This window comes from Myotis myotis, unplaced genomic scaffold (assembly GCF_014108235.1).
Source record: "Myotis myotis isolate mMyoMyo1 unplaced genomic scaffold, mMyoMyo1.p scaffold_m19_p_31, whole genome shotgun sequence".
Taxonomy (NCBI): Eukaryota; Metazoa; Chordata; class Mammalia; order Chiroptera; family Vespertilionidae; genus Myotis; species Myotis myotis.
Window position 1 is genome coordinate 1,635,186 of NW_023416337.1, and position 14,258 is coordinate 1,649,443.

Sequence of the window (14,258 nt, forward strand, 5' to 3'; positions counted from 1 at the left end):
GGCGGAGGTCACAGGAGAGTGGGGTCCTGGTCGGGGCAGATGGCAGACTGGAGAGTGGGGGCCGCCATGCAGAGCCTCCCGGGTCACACCAGCAGGCCAGGCACACCTGGGAGACTTGTCAGGTCTTAGAAGGACCCCGATCTCTTGAATGGCCCCGGAGTGGGGACCGTGCAGGGCAGTGGCCCCAAGGGTCCTGCCAGGAGAGGCAGCCCAGAGGCAAGGATTAGATCAGGCACAGAAGTTTGGAGAAATCAGGAGAGTGCTGCCCATGCAGTAGCTGAGAGTGTTTGAGGTCAGGGATGTGAGAAACTGAGGCAGAGGGAAAGCCCAGGAGAGGTGGAGTTCCATGATCTGACAGACGCATGTTTTGGCAAGCGTGCAAGGAGGCCAGGCGCTGTGGCCTGCGGTTTCACCGCCCCCTCTCCCCCCGGTACCCGCTCGGTGGTGCGGGCCTCAGCGTGCGCTGGCCTGGGGTTGCTGCACATGATGGGCGGGACCCCTAGACACACTCCCTTCCCATCCTTCCATGGCCGCTCTCCAGTGTGTTAGTTAGTCATCCCGGGGGCCTCTGTCCCGCACGCAGAGGCCTGGGCAGGGGCCAAGGACAAGTGTGGTTTGCCCTGCAGAGGCCATCAGTGTCCCGTCCTCGGGGACAGCTGGTGGGTCTGCGTGGCGGCTCTGACCCGCCCTGCATCTGAAATGCAGGGCCCTGACCTTTCTGTCCGTCACTCTCGGGGGAAATGAACACTGCAGTCTTTGAGTCGAGCCTTCTGTGTTAGCTCCCATGACTTTCTCTCTCCCTCCCCCCCCCCTTGCCATTCTTCCTGTCCTTACACACACTCACATGCACACATTCACTCACCCACTCACGCCTCCTACTGCGGGGCCCTGTGGGAGGCGCTGCCCTGAAGCAGTGATCAAGATGCACAGATGGACCGGTGAGGGCACACTGTTCTGTACACACTGGAGCCTGGAGGACTCAGTGCCAGGGCTCTCTAAGGAAAAGGCTGGTGTCCACCAGAATCAGAGGAGTGCAAATCAGAGCCTTTGTCCAGGACGGACCTGGCTCAGGGACACCAGAGGGCATCCCTGTCCCCCTCGACTATCAGAACAATACCTTCCCCCAGTGTCCTCCCCTCTGTCCCCGCCAGGTGGACTCGATTGCAGGTGGATGCCTCCCTTTGGAAATAGATCCATATTGGGAACACTTTTCAGTGCATGTGCAGCTGTGAAAGGTAGCCATAAAGAAGTATTCCCAACATGGCACATTTCTCAGGGATGTCTGGATGGCTTATAAGAACATATACTTGTATTCCCTATGGGCAAGGAAACATGTAAATCAGGATAAAGGATGAGGAATGAGAGCTGTACCTTCCATTGTGTTCCACAAGATGGATACAGAAGCCCAAGATGATTCTCAACCTTCTGTGGGGGAGGAGGGAACCACCTGGAGGAGCTTAAAGGCACAGATTACTGGGTCTCCCCCTCCCCGAGTTTTTAACTCACTAAGCTGGATTATGGCTCAAGAATTTGCATTTCTAGCAAGTTCCCAAGGCATGCTGATGCCACTGGTCTGGGGACCACATCGAGGCTGTCGGAGTGCCAGTACCCACTCATCGAGGTTAAGAATAATGATCATTTGAGATTTTCAGAGTTCATGGGGTGGGGGGGTGGGGGACGGGGGTTCTAACCATATGTGCAACACATCCCAAAGCCTGTGTTATTTCACTGGTTGGCATAGATAACCTTAAAATTGCTTCTATTAGTAAAAATTTAAGTGAGATAGTAAAGAAACTCAGGCCATGATGTCCGACAAGCCCAGACAGGTAGCTCTGTGAAGACCACTTAATTCATGTCTCTGACCCCGGTGTGCTCCACGATAGAATGGGGAAGCTAGTGTTTTATCTCAGTTGTTTTGGGGTCGAGCTAGGTAATGTGTATAAGTCTAAGCCAGTGGTGGTCAGGTTTTTGTGCTTCTCACAACAGCAGATTCTTTTCCATCATCAGTTCTGGAAAATACTCAGGTACTTTTCCTTCAGATGTGACTTCATATTTTACCGCTTATTCCTTCAGAAGCTCTTATTAAACATATGTTAGACCTCAATTCATCCTCTACATTTTTTCTTATTCGCTATTGCCTTACTGTGTGCCACATTCTGGCAATATCTCTAGGTTTGTCTTCCAGTTCACTAATTTTTGCTTCATCTGCTTCTAATCTGGTGTTACACTCATTTGCTGAAATTTTCCCACCAATTGCATTTTGTAAACATTTCTACCAGTTTTGTTTGTTGTTGTTACTGTTGTTTCAAATATCCCTGAGCATTTTTTGAGAGTATCTTACTGCTTGCTAGTTTTGTGATTCCATCCTTTGTTTCTTTGCATATTGCATGCATAGTTAGTCTATATTCCATATCCGATTGTCACAGCACTGCAAGTCCGGGGGGGTGTAATCTCTGTCTCTCCTGCTCTTTTTCTCTCCCTGCGCCCTCTCATGACTCATGTTTCCTGATGTTTTGGGTGGCCTTTTAGCACTTGTACTTACCACTATTCATCTGTGGGGACCTGGCATATCCTACTGGGGATTGCTGTTCTCCAGAGTTGGCGAGGGTCCCTCCTCCACAGGTCTGTGCTCTAATGAGGGGCTCTCGGCCTCAGTAGTCCCCCCGGGTGCTGGCTCTCTGTCCACTGCAGGGCTAATACTGGACATGGCCCTTGGGCCAAACTCACTTTTTTTTTTCTTTTTTTCCTATTTGCCACTCACTTCTCACTGCTCAAATTTCAACTCACTTTTTGCTATATCCTTAAATTTCAAAAGCAAATGTGCGTTTAGAAAAAATTTTATCCTTGCTCATTGATGAATGGAACAGCATATGGCTGTCTTGAGCCTCAGATGTGAAAATAAAAGCTAAATCCTATCAGCACCTTCACGTGCTGCTATCGTTGATCAAAGTCCACCATTCCACGTGACAGGTGTGGCTGTGCAGTGCAGACTGGCATAAACACTCGCGACCTGTCTGAAGTAAAACGGGCAAAGCGAGTGGCAGACGGATCAGTATCAGTCCATCAGTCCAATCGCGGTCCCCACAAAGCTGACTGAGAAGACTGACCCTGTCCCACCCAGGAGCGTGCGCACAGGGGGAAGGAGAGGGGCTGTGGCGCAGCCTTTGGAAGGAGACATGGGGAGAAGCTGGGCCTGGCCAGGTGTGGGCTGTGCCCTGCACTGTCCTCCGTCACATGGGAAGCACGTGCGCCTGCACTTTGCGATGGTGCAAGGCAGTAGCACCAAGATGCTGCGTTTCTTATGCCTTTTGTGTTGTTAGGGCTGTGCCTCCCCTGAGTGAGGGCTCTCCTCATACCAGCTTGCGCACCAGCAGGTCACTCCTACACGCTCTGGCCTGCCTTCCACGCTGACTCCCTGAGAAGGCGCTGCTGGGCCCCCTGTGGCAATATTTGACCGCCTGATGCTGTGTGGGGCCTGGACGGAGGGAGGAAGCTGCCATGGCACCCTGCTTCTGTCTGCACAGACCACGGGGGTGCCATCATCGCAGGCACACCACCCGTCGCAGGCGCCTCCTTCCCCTCCAGCCAGCCACGCTCTGCTCCACCACGCACGATGGAGAGGAGAATGGGAGCCTGGTGGGCTGGGTGTCCCCCGCTCTTCTGTTCTGTCAGCAGCGGACACTGAGATGTCCTGGGACCTTAGTGGGTGGAGACCGCCGTGAGGGTCGCACCACCTCCTGGGTGCTCACCTCCCGCCAGTGTCTGGGCATCACCCTGTGGGTTCTCTCCCATAGAGGAGGGCCTCAGAGTCAGCCCCTCCTTGCAGAACCAGCCTTGTCCCCACCGCCCCTGCCCTGCCGTCACAGAGCCTGCCACTGCGCCACTGGCCTCCCCCGAGGAGAGTGTTCATACCGCATGACACCAAGACGGCCCAAGGCCAGGAAGGCCCTGCACAGCCCAGCTCCAGTTCAAAGCAGTGACCCCCACGCTCTGTGATAGCAAAACACAAGGCTGTCGTGAGCTTGGCTCTTCCAGGAGATGCGGGGGCGGGTGGAGGGGTGGGGGGTGGGTAGCGGGGAGTGAAGCACCCTAGGGTTTCCATGGACGTGTATGCCCGAGGGCTCGGCAGGAGGCTGGAGGTGGGGCCCTGAGCGTCCCCTCTCTGGGCGCCTGTGTGGCCAACTTGGTGGGTGTGGGGCGCAGCGCACTCCCCTGAGGAGCAGGGGCCCACGGAGAGCCGCCACAGCAGCTTCCGAGCCCGTGTTGCCCATCTTTTAGATTAAAACAGCCAGGACCTGCCCCAGCAGCAGGCACCTCACCGTTGCTGGCCGTTAATGTCACCAGCCTCTGGTCTGCGCCACCTCCAGCTGCCGGGCCTGTGGGTTTCCCTTCTGTGCCCTCGCTTCCTGCCAGCTGCGGGCCCTCAGGCTGCTCGGCCACGCCGCGGGCCTGGTCTTCACAGCTGCTCTAGGCTGCGGTCATCTGTGTCCTGGGCCCGGCGCAGGCAGAGTGGCTGGAGCTCGGGCTAGAAGGTCCTCGGCCCTGTGCCCTGCGGAGCCTAGGAGGTGATGCCTCCCAGCAGCGCTGGCCCACAGCAGGAAGCACCCACTCCCCCTGCACAGCTTCCATACTTTTGACAATGAAGTGACGCCCAGGAGCGCGGGCCCCTCTGAGAGCCTTTTCGAGTCATCACCGAGCCAGCACCCTGAGTCAGGACAGAAGCACCTCATCGCAGCAGGTCCTGCTCACACCCCGCCCAGGACACCACTTCCGGGGCTGGTGCCCAGCAGGCCTTCAGCCTTCTTCCTGTGCTTCACTTTTTTCATTTTTATTTCCATTTTGCCACCTGAGACCAGTGCACTCTCTGAGCAAAGCCGCCTGCTGGGGCTGCGGGGAGCGTGGTGCGTGTGGTGCCGGGAGGGCCGTGCCGAGCCAAGCCGGCCGTGCTCGCCCTGCTGCTCTGCTCTGAGCGTCTGTGTGAGCGCCTCACGTGTGTTTGCTCCCTCTGTCGTCGGGGGACAGTGCAGCTCCTGGTGACCGCGGGTGCTTTCGGGGTGCAGAGTGCAGACCCGGGAGGGATGCTGACTCGGGATGAGTAGGTTTGATCTCAGTAGAAAATTCCCATCGTTTTCCAAAATGGCTAGATTCACACTCCCTCCAGCAGGACAGGAAGGAGCTGGCGGCCCCATTCTCAGCAACACAAGTATGCTCAAGCCTTTGAGCGTTTGCCTGTTGGAACGGTTTACCCTAGGTCCACTTCTTTATTGTGGTCTTAATCAGCATTTCCCAGAGCTCTAGCAAGGTGACTGCACTATGTCCCTGGGCAACCTGTGATCTTCTGTCTCAGTTTAAGGGGGGAGTCCATCAAGGCACCAGGGAAGGTGGAGATGGGGCATAAGCTTGGAGACCAGAGCTCAGAGCCCGTGTACTGTCCCAGAACGCCAAGGTCAAAGGGCAGGGATGTTGGGAGTGTCCCATGGACACTGTGCTCCCACTGCTTTCACACTGTGCGCTTACGTTCTCAATGCTTACTAGTAGTCTTAGCAGTTGTTGTAGTTCCTTAAATCTCCCAGCTCTCCTGCTTGTTTACACTAATCTATACTAACAATAGAGGAATATGCACATTGTCCCGGACACCGTCACATAATGACCGGATCAGCAGGCTGCGTCCCAACCCCTGCACTGGCCCCGGGTAGGAGCCCAAATCCTAGCCTACCTAAAACATGGCTGTGTGCCATCATATCAGGAAGAAAGGGACATCCCACACTTGCCTGGGGCATCCAAGTCACTGGCCTAGAGAATCAGGGTTTCAGAGTTTGTGGTTTCCAAGGAAACAGCCAGAAAGGATGATAAACCCTCCGAAAACAGCTCAGCCAGCACCTATCTAAGCTGTGGCTTCATTTAAATCGAGCCTTTCTCGCAGTGAATGACCCCAACCCTCCCTGGATCAGGCAGGTTCCTGTGGAGCTCGATCTCCACACAGTACAACGGGGGCCCCAGTTCCATCCCTGGCGATCTCATGCATGTTAGCTTGGGGCAGCGGGAAGGAAGGGAAAAGGCATCACGCAGGGCAGCTCGGGCGAGCAAGCAGAAGGAAACCATGTCTGGCGGATACTCCCCTGCCACCCCCTTCAACATGTAAGAAGAATTGAATAAACCAATGCAAACACCTCTCCCCCGCCCTGGAGAGATCCAGGACTGAAGGGCATCCTGACCAGGCATTGCGCACCTGCTTCCCACCCCCTTCCTCCACATGGACAGGTTAGGGGGTTAAGGGGAGGAGGAGGAGCCTTGCAGGAAGGGGGATCCCCAGGAATCGCACCCCTGCCCTCCCTCAGGACCTGACCTCTTGGAGTGCAGGGCCTGACCCCGCCCCCAGCAGATTTGCATATCCCAGACCCTCCAGTGCTTCCAGGCACTGGGCATCCCCATGTCTTCCCTGCCTCCCAGCCGCTGACCCTCACTGTCTCCTACCCCAGAAGCCTCTGCCCTCCCCAACTTTCAGTCTTACAGCCTAAATGCATGGTGGGCTTAGTTGCTTCTCCATGGATTTTATTTGATAAGAACCCAGCGAAGTCCATCAGCAACTGAGCTGCTCAGGCTTCATCAGGGACAACGAATGACACGCCTTACTTGGCTTTGATAGCAAAGCAATCTTATTCTTTTATTTTTTTAAATAGATATTTATTGATTTCAGAGAGGCAGGGAGAGGGAGAGAGATAGGAACATCAGTTATGAGAGAGAATCATTGATCAGCTTCCTCCTGCACGTGCCCCACTGCGGATCGAGCCCGCAACCCAGGCATGTGCCCTTGACCAGAATCGAACCTGGGACCCTTCAGTCCTCAGGCCAAAGCTCTAGCCACACCAGCTAAGGCAAGCAATCCTATTCTTAAAGACTTGATTTTTTGTCACAAACAAGTGGATTTGAATCATATCAAACCAATATACATTTTTAATGAAATGTCTTCTTTTCTACTAATGCAATTCTACCTTAAAGCTTATGTTGTATAATCTATACTAATAAAAGGGTAATATGCTAATTAGATCCAACGTCTTCCGGATATCCATCTGGACGTCCTTTCGGACAAAGCCACAGTGGCGAGGGCTGAAGAAGAGGCGGTTAGGGGCTACCAGGCTGTCAGGGGAGGGCAGCTAGGGGTGATCAGGCCAGCAGGCAGAGGTGATTAGGGGTGATCACGTAGGCAGGGGAGTAATTAGGGGTGATCAGGCCAGCAGGGGAGCAGTTAGTGGCAATTATGCCAGCAGGCAGAGGTGGTTAGGGGCTATCAGGCAGGCAAGCAGAGGCAGTTAGGGGCAATCAGGCAGGCAGGCGAGCAGTTAGGAGCCAGCGGTCCCAGATTGTGAGAGGGATATCTGACTGCTGGTTTAGGGATTGGGCCTAAAACGGCAGCTGGACATCCCCTGAGGGGTCCCAGATTGGAGAGGGTACAGGCTGGGCTGAGGGAACCCCCCCTCTCGTGCACGAATTTCATGTACCAGGACTCTAGTGCATATATAATAAACAAAAATAGCTAGTCCTGTGTGCCCCTTGTGAAGTAGGCTTGGTTCTCCCCCTGTAAAAGCCTGTTTGGCCTTTACTGTGTAGTTGGTTCTTAGTTTGACAGCAACCAACTGGCCTCCATGGGCCACGTGGCTGGGAAGCATAGCTCCCACTCAGGGTACTGGACTGGCAAAGGGGCAGGAAAGGCTGTCTCTCCACCTGCACCAGCCGCTGAGCTGCGGGCATGGTGGGAGCCCATCCATCATGCACAGCTGAGCAGGACTGGAGAGCTTTATTTTTTAACCAAGTTCCACCCCACACACCACAGCTCAGCTCTCAAGTCTCGGGTCAGCTTTGGAAAAGAATCTATAGGAACGACAAGGGGAAAGTGTGGCCATGTCTGTTTCCAACGCCCAGCTGGGAGGAGGCATCACAATGTCCCCCAAACATAGAAGCCCAGGCAGTGGGCACATTGGAGCTCTTCCCGGGATGAGGTGCATTTGGGCCCTGAGCATTTGGGGCCTCAGTTCCCTCGTTGTAGGAAATGCCAGGACTGCATGGCTCTCTGGCACGTCTGGACTCACCCTCTCTCCGCTCTCATGATCCAACAGGCTCCAGTTGCTAGAAGGGGAAAATGGGCTGAGAGCCAGGTGGCTAAGCAGCTCATTTGGGGAGGTCCCGCCCATTCCGTTCCTCTGCAGCCTCGCCTGGCCTTCCCAGGGGGCTCTCTCCACTGCGGGCAAAAGCCCCCCTCTCGTGCACTGGATAAGGGAAGGGTCACCCAGTGACCCCACCAGGACGCGGAAGCAGAACAGGGCAGTCCCTGATTTCGCCTGTCACTCCCACCCACAGTGGGTGACTTCCCTTCTCCCAGGGTTCCTCTCACTGCATCCTGTGCAACAACCATGAAATCCCTCCTGAAGAAGGGGGAGCGCGAGCCACCCTGGGGGTGGTCCTGAAGTTCCCAGAAAAGTGTGCATTACCCCAGCCTGTGCCCAGCTGGTGGGAGCAGCGGCTGGGCCTCTGCCCTCAGCAGAGAGAGGAGGTGGTGGAGGGCTCACAGCCCCGTCCGCCTCGGGGCCTGTGGGTCTCAGTGCTGGCGCCTGAGTGGCTCTGCGCCCAGGTGAACCTCAGCCTCTTCTGATGCCCAGCGGAGTCCAGCCCAGTCGCTGGGACGTCTTCGTCGTAAGCTCGTGGTGTCACGGAGCTGCATGGGGGCCTCCCTGGGCACAGTGGGCAAAGCCCTTGATTCTGAGGTGGGGGCGCTGTGGCCGGCAGCAGGCCCGGGGCACTGTTTCTGCCAGGGGTGGGCTCGGGAGTGACTGGCTCTTCCTGTCTTCCAGGATCAGGGCCCGGGACAACAACGGGTCCTACGCCCTGTGCCTGCTGCATGAGGGAAGAGTGCTGCACTACCGTATCGACAAGGACAAGACAGGGAAGCTCTCCATCCCCGACGGGAAGAAGTTTGATACGCTCTGGCAGGTACACGGCCACCCGGGCAGTGAGGGAACAGCCCCAAAGCCTGCGAGGAAGCCCCTGAGAGTCCCTGCCTGAGACGGGCCCAGCCAGGGCCTGCTCCCAGCTCAGGGGCCGAGTACCAACACCCAAGTTTGGGAAGCACTGGTCTAGGGTCCTCATGAGATTCAGGCAGCTCCAGAGGTTCTGCAGCTTCTCCCGGCCCGCCAGGACTGGGAACCCCTGGGCAGCGCCACTCGGGGCTGTGTGCCTGCAGCTGGGAGGCACTGGGGGAGAAAACAGCCCTGAAACATTTACACACAAAGACAGTGTGCTTGGCGGGGAGGAGGGACGGAGATGGCCGATCAGACTCGTTTTGAGCTGGGAGAGGCCGAGTTGAATATAAGATGTCAGTGCCATTCTTGCTGCAAAATGAGCCTCCATTGAAATGAAGCACCTCGGACGGCAAGGCAGCATCCCTGTGCCGGCCACCGCCGGCGGGCTGTCTGCGCTCACGGGCCGAGTTCAGTCCTGGCCAACTGCTGGCAGCCCTAAGCAGCTCACCATGCGGGGGTTGCTCAGGCGCAGTGAGCACTGACCCACACTCGCCGCTGTGTTCCAGGGCTGCCATGTGTGGAACTAGCTTGCCTTTATTTTAAGTCACAGCTGTGTGACTTTAGCAAAGCATGCTGGGGCGGAGACTGAGAGTCCAGGCTCTGCCTCCCGGGAGCAGCAACTGCGTGAGCTCCTGTGGGTGAGGGAGGTGAGCAAGCAGACGCTCCCGGGCCTGGCCAGGAGCCTCCTGTGGTAGCAGCAGCCAGAGGTCCCAACTCAGAATCCTGCCTCTAAACACTAGACCAGGACCCTCCTGACCTCAGAGCACTTACAGGAACCACCGCCTCCTGTGCTGTGATTAGAAAGAGAAACCCTTCTTTTTTAAATGCTGGACGTGACGCTATTCTCGTCATCTATGGCATTGACCTTGTCTTTTGGTTTGTAGCTCATTAGCTTATGGCTCATTATTGACCAAAGACTTCGCTTTATTTTAATGGTATCACTTTGAAAGAGCATTTAGCCTACCAAGTAGTCCACTGCAAATTAAAGAGATGAGTGGAATTCTGCCTGGCGGTATTAATTTCCCACCGGAGTCTCTTGGCTCCACGTGATGTGTCGGGCGTGTGACTGTTGTCCCCTGCGCGTCCCCTCAGTTTCAGAGTCTGTTGCTGCTGCAGTGCTGAACAGCTCCGCTCATTGGGAAGTTTCTTCCCAAGACGTTGTCCCAGCTTATGGACTTCTCTGGCGTAGTATAGTCTTCCGCCCTAATTACTCCCTTCCATGGCCTATTGTCTAGCCGCTGTGTCTAAGAGACAACACCCAAAATGCTAGCACCACCTTTCAGCTTTGTAGGCATGGCTCCATGGGTTTTTCTGGACAGCAGCGTAAGGTGCCTCTGTGCCCGGCCCCACCCAGGCGGCCGGCGCTGTTTCTATTGGTGATTCCTACACTAGCCTTCCTTCCTGCAGCGCAGGAGTCAGCAGCAGGAGCCGGATCTGGCCCCGGACTGGCTTGGTGCAGTCCCTGATGAAAGTGGCTTTTACACTCTACAGGATTGTTTTAAATTGTGACAGAGATGGCATGTGGCCTGAAAAGCCCAAAAATATCACTGTCTCGCCCTCTACAAAACACGTTTGCAGACCCCTGCCCAGTGGGAAGTCCCTACGGGTCCACCTACCCGAAGCCTCCCTTGCAGAATAGATTGTCTGAAAACACAGCAACTTTGGAGAGATGGCGGGATGTCTCCCTTGTTTTAGGGACCTCAACACTCTTGGCCTGAGAACACACCACTGCACTTAACAGACAGGGGGCGCTCTGGGGTCCTCCCAGCAGCAGGTGAGGGCTCATCGGATTGAAACGTGCTAAGAGGGTAGATTTCATGTTGTGTTCTTACCACAATAGTTCACATTTTGAAAAAGAATGTCACCTGGAAGGATAAAATATATTCATTCAACAAACATTCACACAAGTAGGTAAGTTTGAGGACTGGAAAAGTACCAATAAACAGACAGGGAAGGGGTATCAGATATAAATATTTTAGGTTGTCTGAAGAGAAAATATCTGTTATGAGAAAAGAAAAGCTGAAATATAAGGACTGTCTTTTTCTTTAAGATTTTTTATTGATTTTTATTTATTTTTTTAAATATATTTTATTGATTTTTTACAGAGAGGAAGGGAGAGAGATAGTGAGTTAGAAACATCGATGAGAGAGAAACATCGATCAGCCGCCTCCTGCACACTTCCCACTGGGGATGTGCCTGCAACCAAGGTACGTGCCCTTGACCAGAATCGAACCCGGGACCTTTCAGTCCACAGGCTGACGCTCTATCCACTGAGCCAAACTGGCCACGGCGTTTATTGATTTTTAGAGAGAGAGCAAGGGGGAGAGAGAAGCATTGATGTGGAGCAGAACATCAATCTGTGCCTTGTACATGCCCCCCCCCTCCACCCCTTGGGTCAAGCCCACAACCCAGGCCTGTGCCCTGACCTGGAATCAAACCACCAACCTTTCGGTGTGCAGGATGATGCTTAACCCACAGAGCCACACCGGCCAGGGCTCAGGGCTATCTTACTGCATAGTTTTGATAAGATAAAAATAAATCCACTTGCATGAATTTACTTTTAATGTCGCGATTAGACTTCATAATCGTAGTTTTCAGGAACCATTAGCCAAAGATGTCCAGGGCCTGTGAATATAAGGTTATTTTCCAAAAGGCCACCTTTCCCCATGTCCCGGCTCCTGTCACCTGTACTATGATGGCTTCTCTCTGAAACTTTTGGGCAGAATGACTTGGTCCCTCCAAAGTCTTGGCCCAGCACTGTTACAGCATTCCGCACCATTTCTCTGTCTCTCCACCGAGAAAGGAAGCACTTTAGGGCAGGAAATATGTGTCCACCCACCATCGTTTACCCCGTCCTCTCTCAGGGCCCGGAGAAGCGGCGCTTGTTGGAGGACTGACTGACTATGAGTTTATGTTCATAACATCACACAGATGCAGAGCATGCGAGCAAATCTTGGTTATGCAACTTGCTGAGAGAGAGAGAGAGAGAGAGAGAGAGAGAGAGAGAGAGAGAGAGAGAGAAAGAGAGAGAGAGGATCCCGAAGGGAACACGGCCTGTGGACATCTGTCCTGAGTCTGAGGGTGGGAGGAGACAGACATGGGGAGGGTCAGGCAGACACACCAAGGAAGTGAAGGGTTGTCTTTGAATCACTTTTAAAGTTCAAGAGGGGAGCTAGCTGCCCCAGGTCCGACTCCCTTTCCTGCCCCCTTACTGCACTCCTTACCGCTTCTCTTCCAGCTGGTCGAACACTATTCTTATAAACCAGATGGTTTGCTACGAGTCCTTACAGTTCCATGTCAAAAAATCGGCGGGCAAACGGGTGAGTGACTAAGACATTGGGATTTCCATCTTTTAGATAATAATAATAATGCCATAATCACCAGCCGTGTTTCAGATTCCGCCTGTTGCAAATTCAGGTGGGATGAGGTCTTGTTTTTACTGAGTGATTGATTAAAAATGTCAGATTGCTCCAATTTTACATATATCATTGATTTAAAAAAAAATAGCCAATACCTTTAACTTTAAAAAAACTAGTGCTAATTGCAGGGGTGAGAAGTGGAGTGGAGATAGTAATGAGGAGTGTGTGCAGACGCCCATGCTCCCCAGCAGCCGTGCTTTGCGGTCGAGGCGTGATCTCGGAGGGGGTCCTGGTGCTTCGGGGCGAGCAGTAACCATCCCCTTCCTCACCAGGAAATGTGAATTTTGGAGGCCGCCCGCAGCTCCCTGGCGCCAACCCTGCGGTGAGTGTTTCCGGAAGCACCACGGGCGGGGAAGCAGGGTAGGGGAGGTAAGGAAGGGCGCTTTGGGCTCACAGGAGTAGTGGTCATCATTGTGTCCATTACGCTAAACGGACTGCGGGTGTCAGCTAGGTCAGCCCCGTCCCGAGCTAGCCAAGTTCATGTTTTGGGGGGTTAAATCCTCTCCATTCCCTAAAGGTATGCAAAAGACCGTGAAACCCAGTGTTAAATTGGAAGTGTGCCTCCCGGCAGATTGGGGAAAGGGCAGAAGTGCGGCTCAGCCTGAGCCGTCTGTGGAGCCGCACGGCCGCGTGCACGGTGGGGGAGCACGCCTGGGGTACGGGACGTCTCCGTGTGCTGTGGGCCAGTCCGCTGGGCTCAGTCAGCCAGGACAGGGTTAGGGGAGACGGGCCCTGCCCCGAGGCTGCTCGCCCGGACCTCCGCTGGAAGGCCGAGGGGCAGTGCTGGATGGTCAGTGAGGAGCCTCAGGGCAGCGGGGATGCCAGCACTGGGCCAGAACCCATCTCCCTGCGTGCCAGGAGGAGGTGAGAAGGTGGCCTGTCCATACTTCTCATGGGTTTGCCCGAAATGTGCCGGACGCCCCCAAAGAGAGCGAATTCCAGACGGCGAGGAGCTGACGCACCGTCTCACACTCAGCGCTCGAGCTGGCTCCTGCTCCCTCTGGAGGGCCTCACTGTGGGCCTTTGGCTCCCCCCGTGTCATCTGGGAAGTGTAAAATCACCCCACTGCGAGCTGTGCGCCCCTTTCCGGCGGCTCCTGGCCAGTCAGTCCACTGCCCCCCGTGCGCTCCGTGAGGCCGAGTCCCCTTCCTCCCGGGTGGATGGCGCTGGAACTCAAAGAACCCAAGCGCTCTGTTTAGCCGCGTGTCACCCAATGGCTTCAAGAAGCCAGGGCTTTGGGACGACTTGTTATTGACTGATGAGATGTGCACAGAAGAAAGGTGCACAGCCCGTGTTCCCCCCCGTGACCGCCCGCTCTCCTGGGCCGCCCCCAGGGAGGCGCGCAGTGGGCTGGCAGGTGTGCCTTCACTTTCTTGGGTGATTTACCTGCAGTTGCAGCTGAACAACTCTGTGAGGCACGGGCTGTTTAGTGCAACAGCCCCAATCGTATAGCCTTTTGTGCAAAATAGTCCCCAAGTGATTTTCCAGGTCCTTAGCTCAGGCGCCCAGCTCTCCTCGCGGAGTTACTAATGGCTACGAGCGAGTCACGTGGGCACAACCCAGAGGTCCGGCATTGTGGTTAGAAAGCGCGTTTATTAAAAGGGGCACGTTGTGGACCGTAGCCCACATTTGTCTGCTCAAACACTGACTCTTCCTCTTTGCTGTTGCGGTTTCTAGACTTGGACAGCAGGGGGAATCATCTCAAGGATCAAATCGTACTCCTTCCCCAAGCCCGGCCACAGAAAGGTACTCACGCGCCCCCTGC

The 14,258-nt window shown here is 54.8% G+C and overlaps 1 protein-coding gene across 1 annotated transcript in view; it reads left to right on the top strand.

Moving 5' to 3' along the window:
- The window catches only part of SYK (spleen associated tyrosine kinase), a 77,364-nt gene that overhangs the window by 39,105 nt on the left and 24,001 nt on the right, over positions 1-14,258 (top strand). The window contains exons 4-7 of the mRNA XM_036302340.1: positions 8,847-8,985; positions 12,313-12,394; positions 12,766-12,815; positions 14,171-14,239. Coding sequence (XP_036158233.1) covers positions 8,847-8,985; positions 12,313-12,394; positions 12,766-12,815; positions 14,171-14,239 — 340 coding nt within the window. The remainder of the gene's footprint in view (positions 1-8,846; positions 8,986-12,312; positions 12,395-12,765; positions 12,816-14,170; positions 14,240-14,258) is intronic.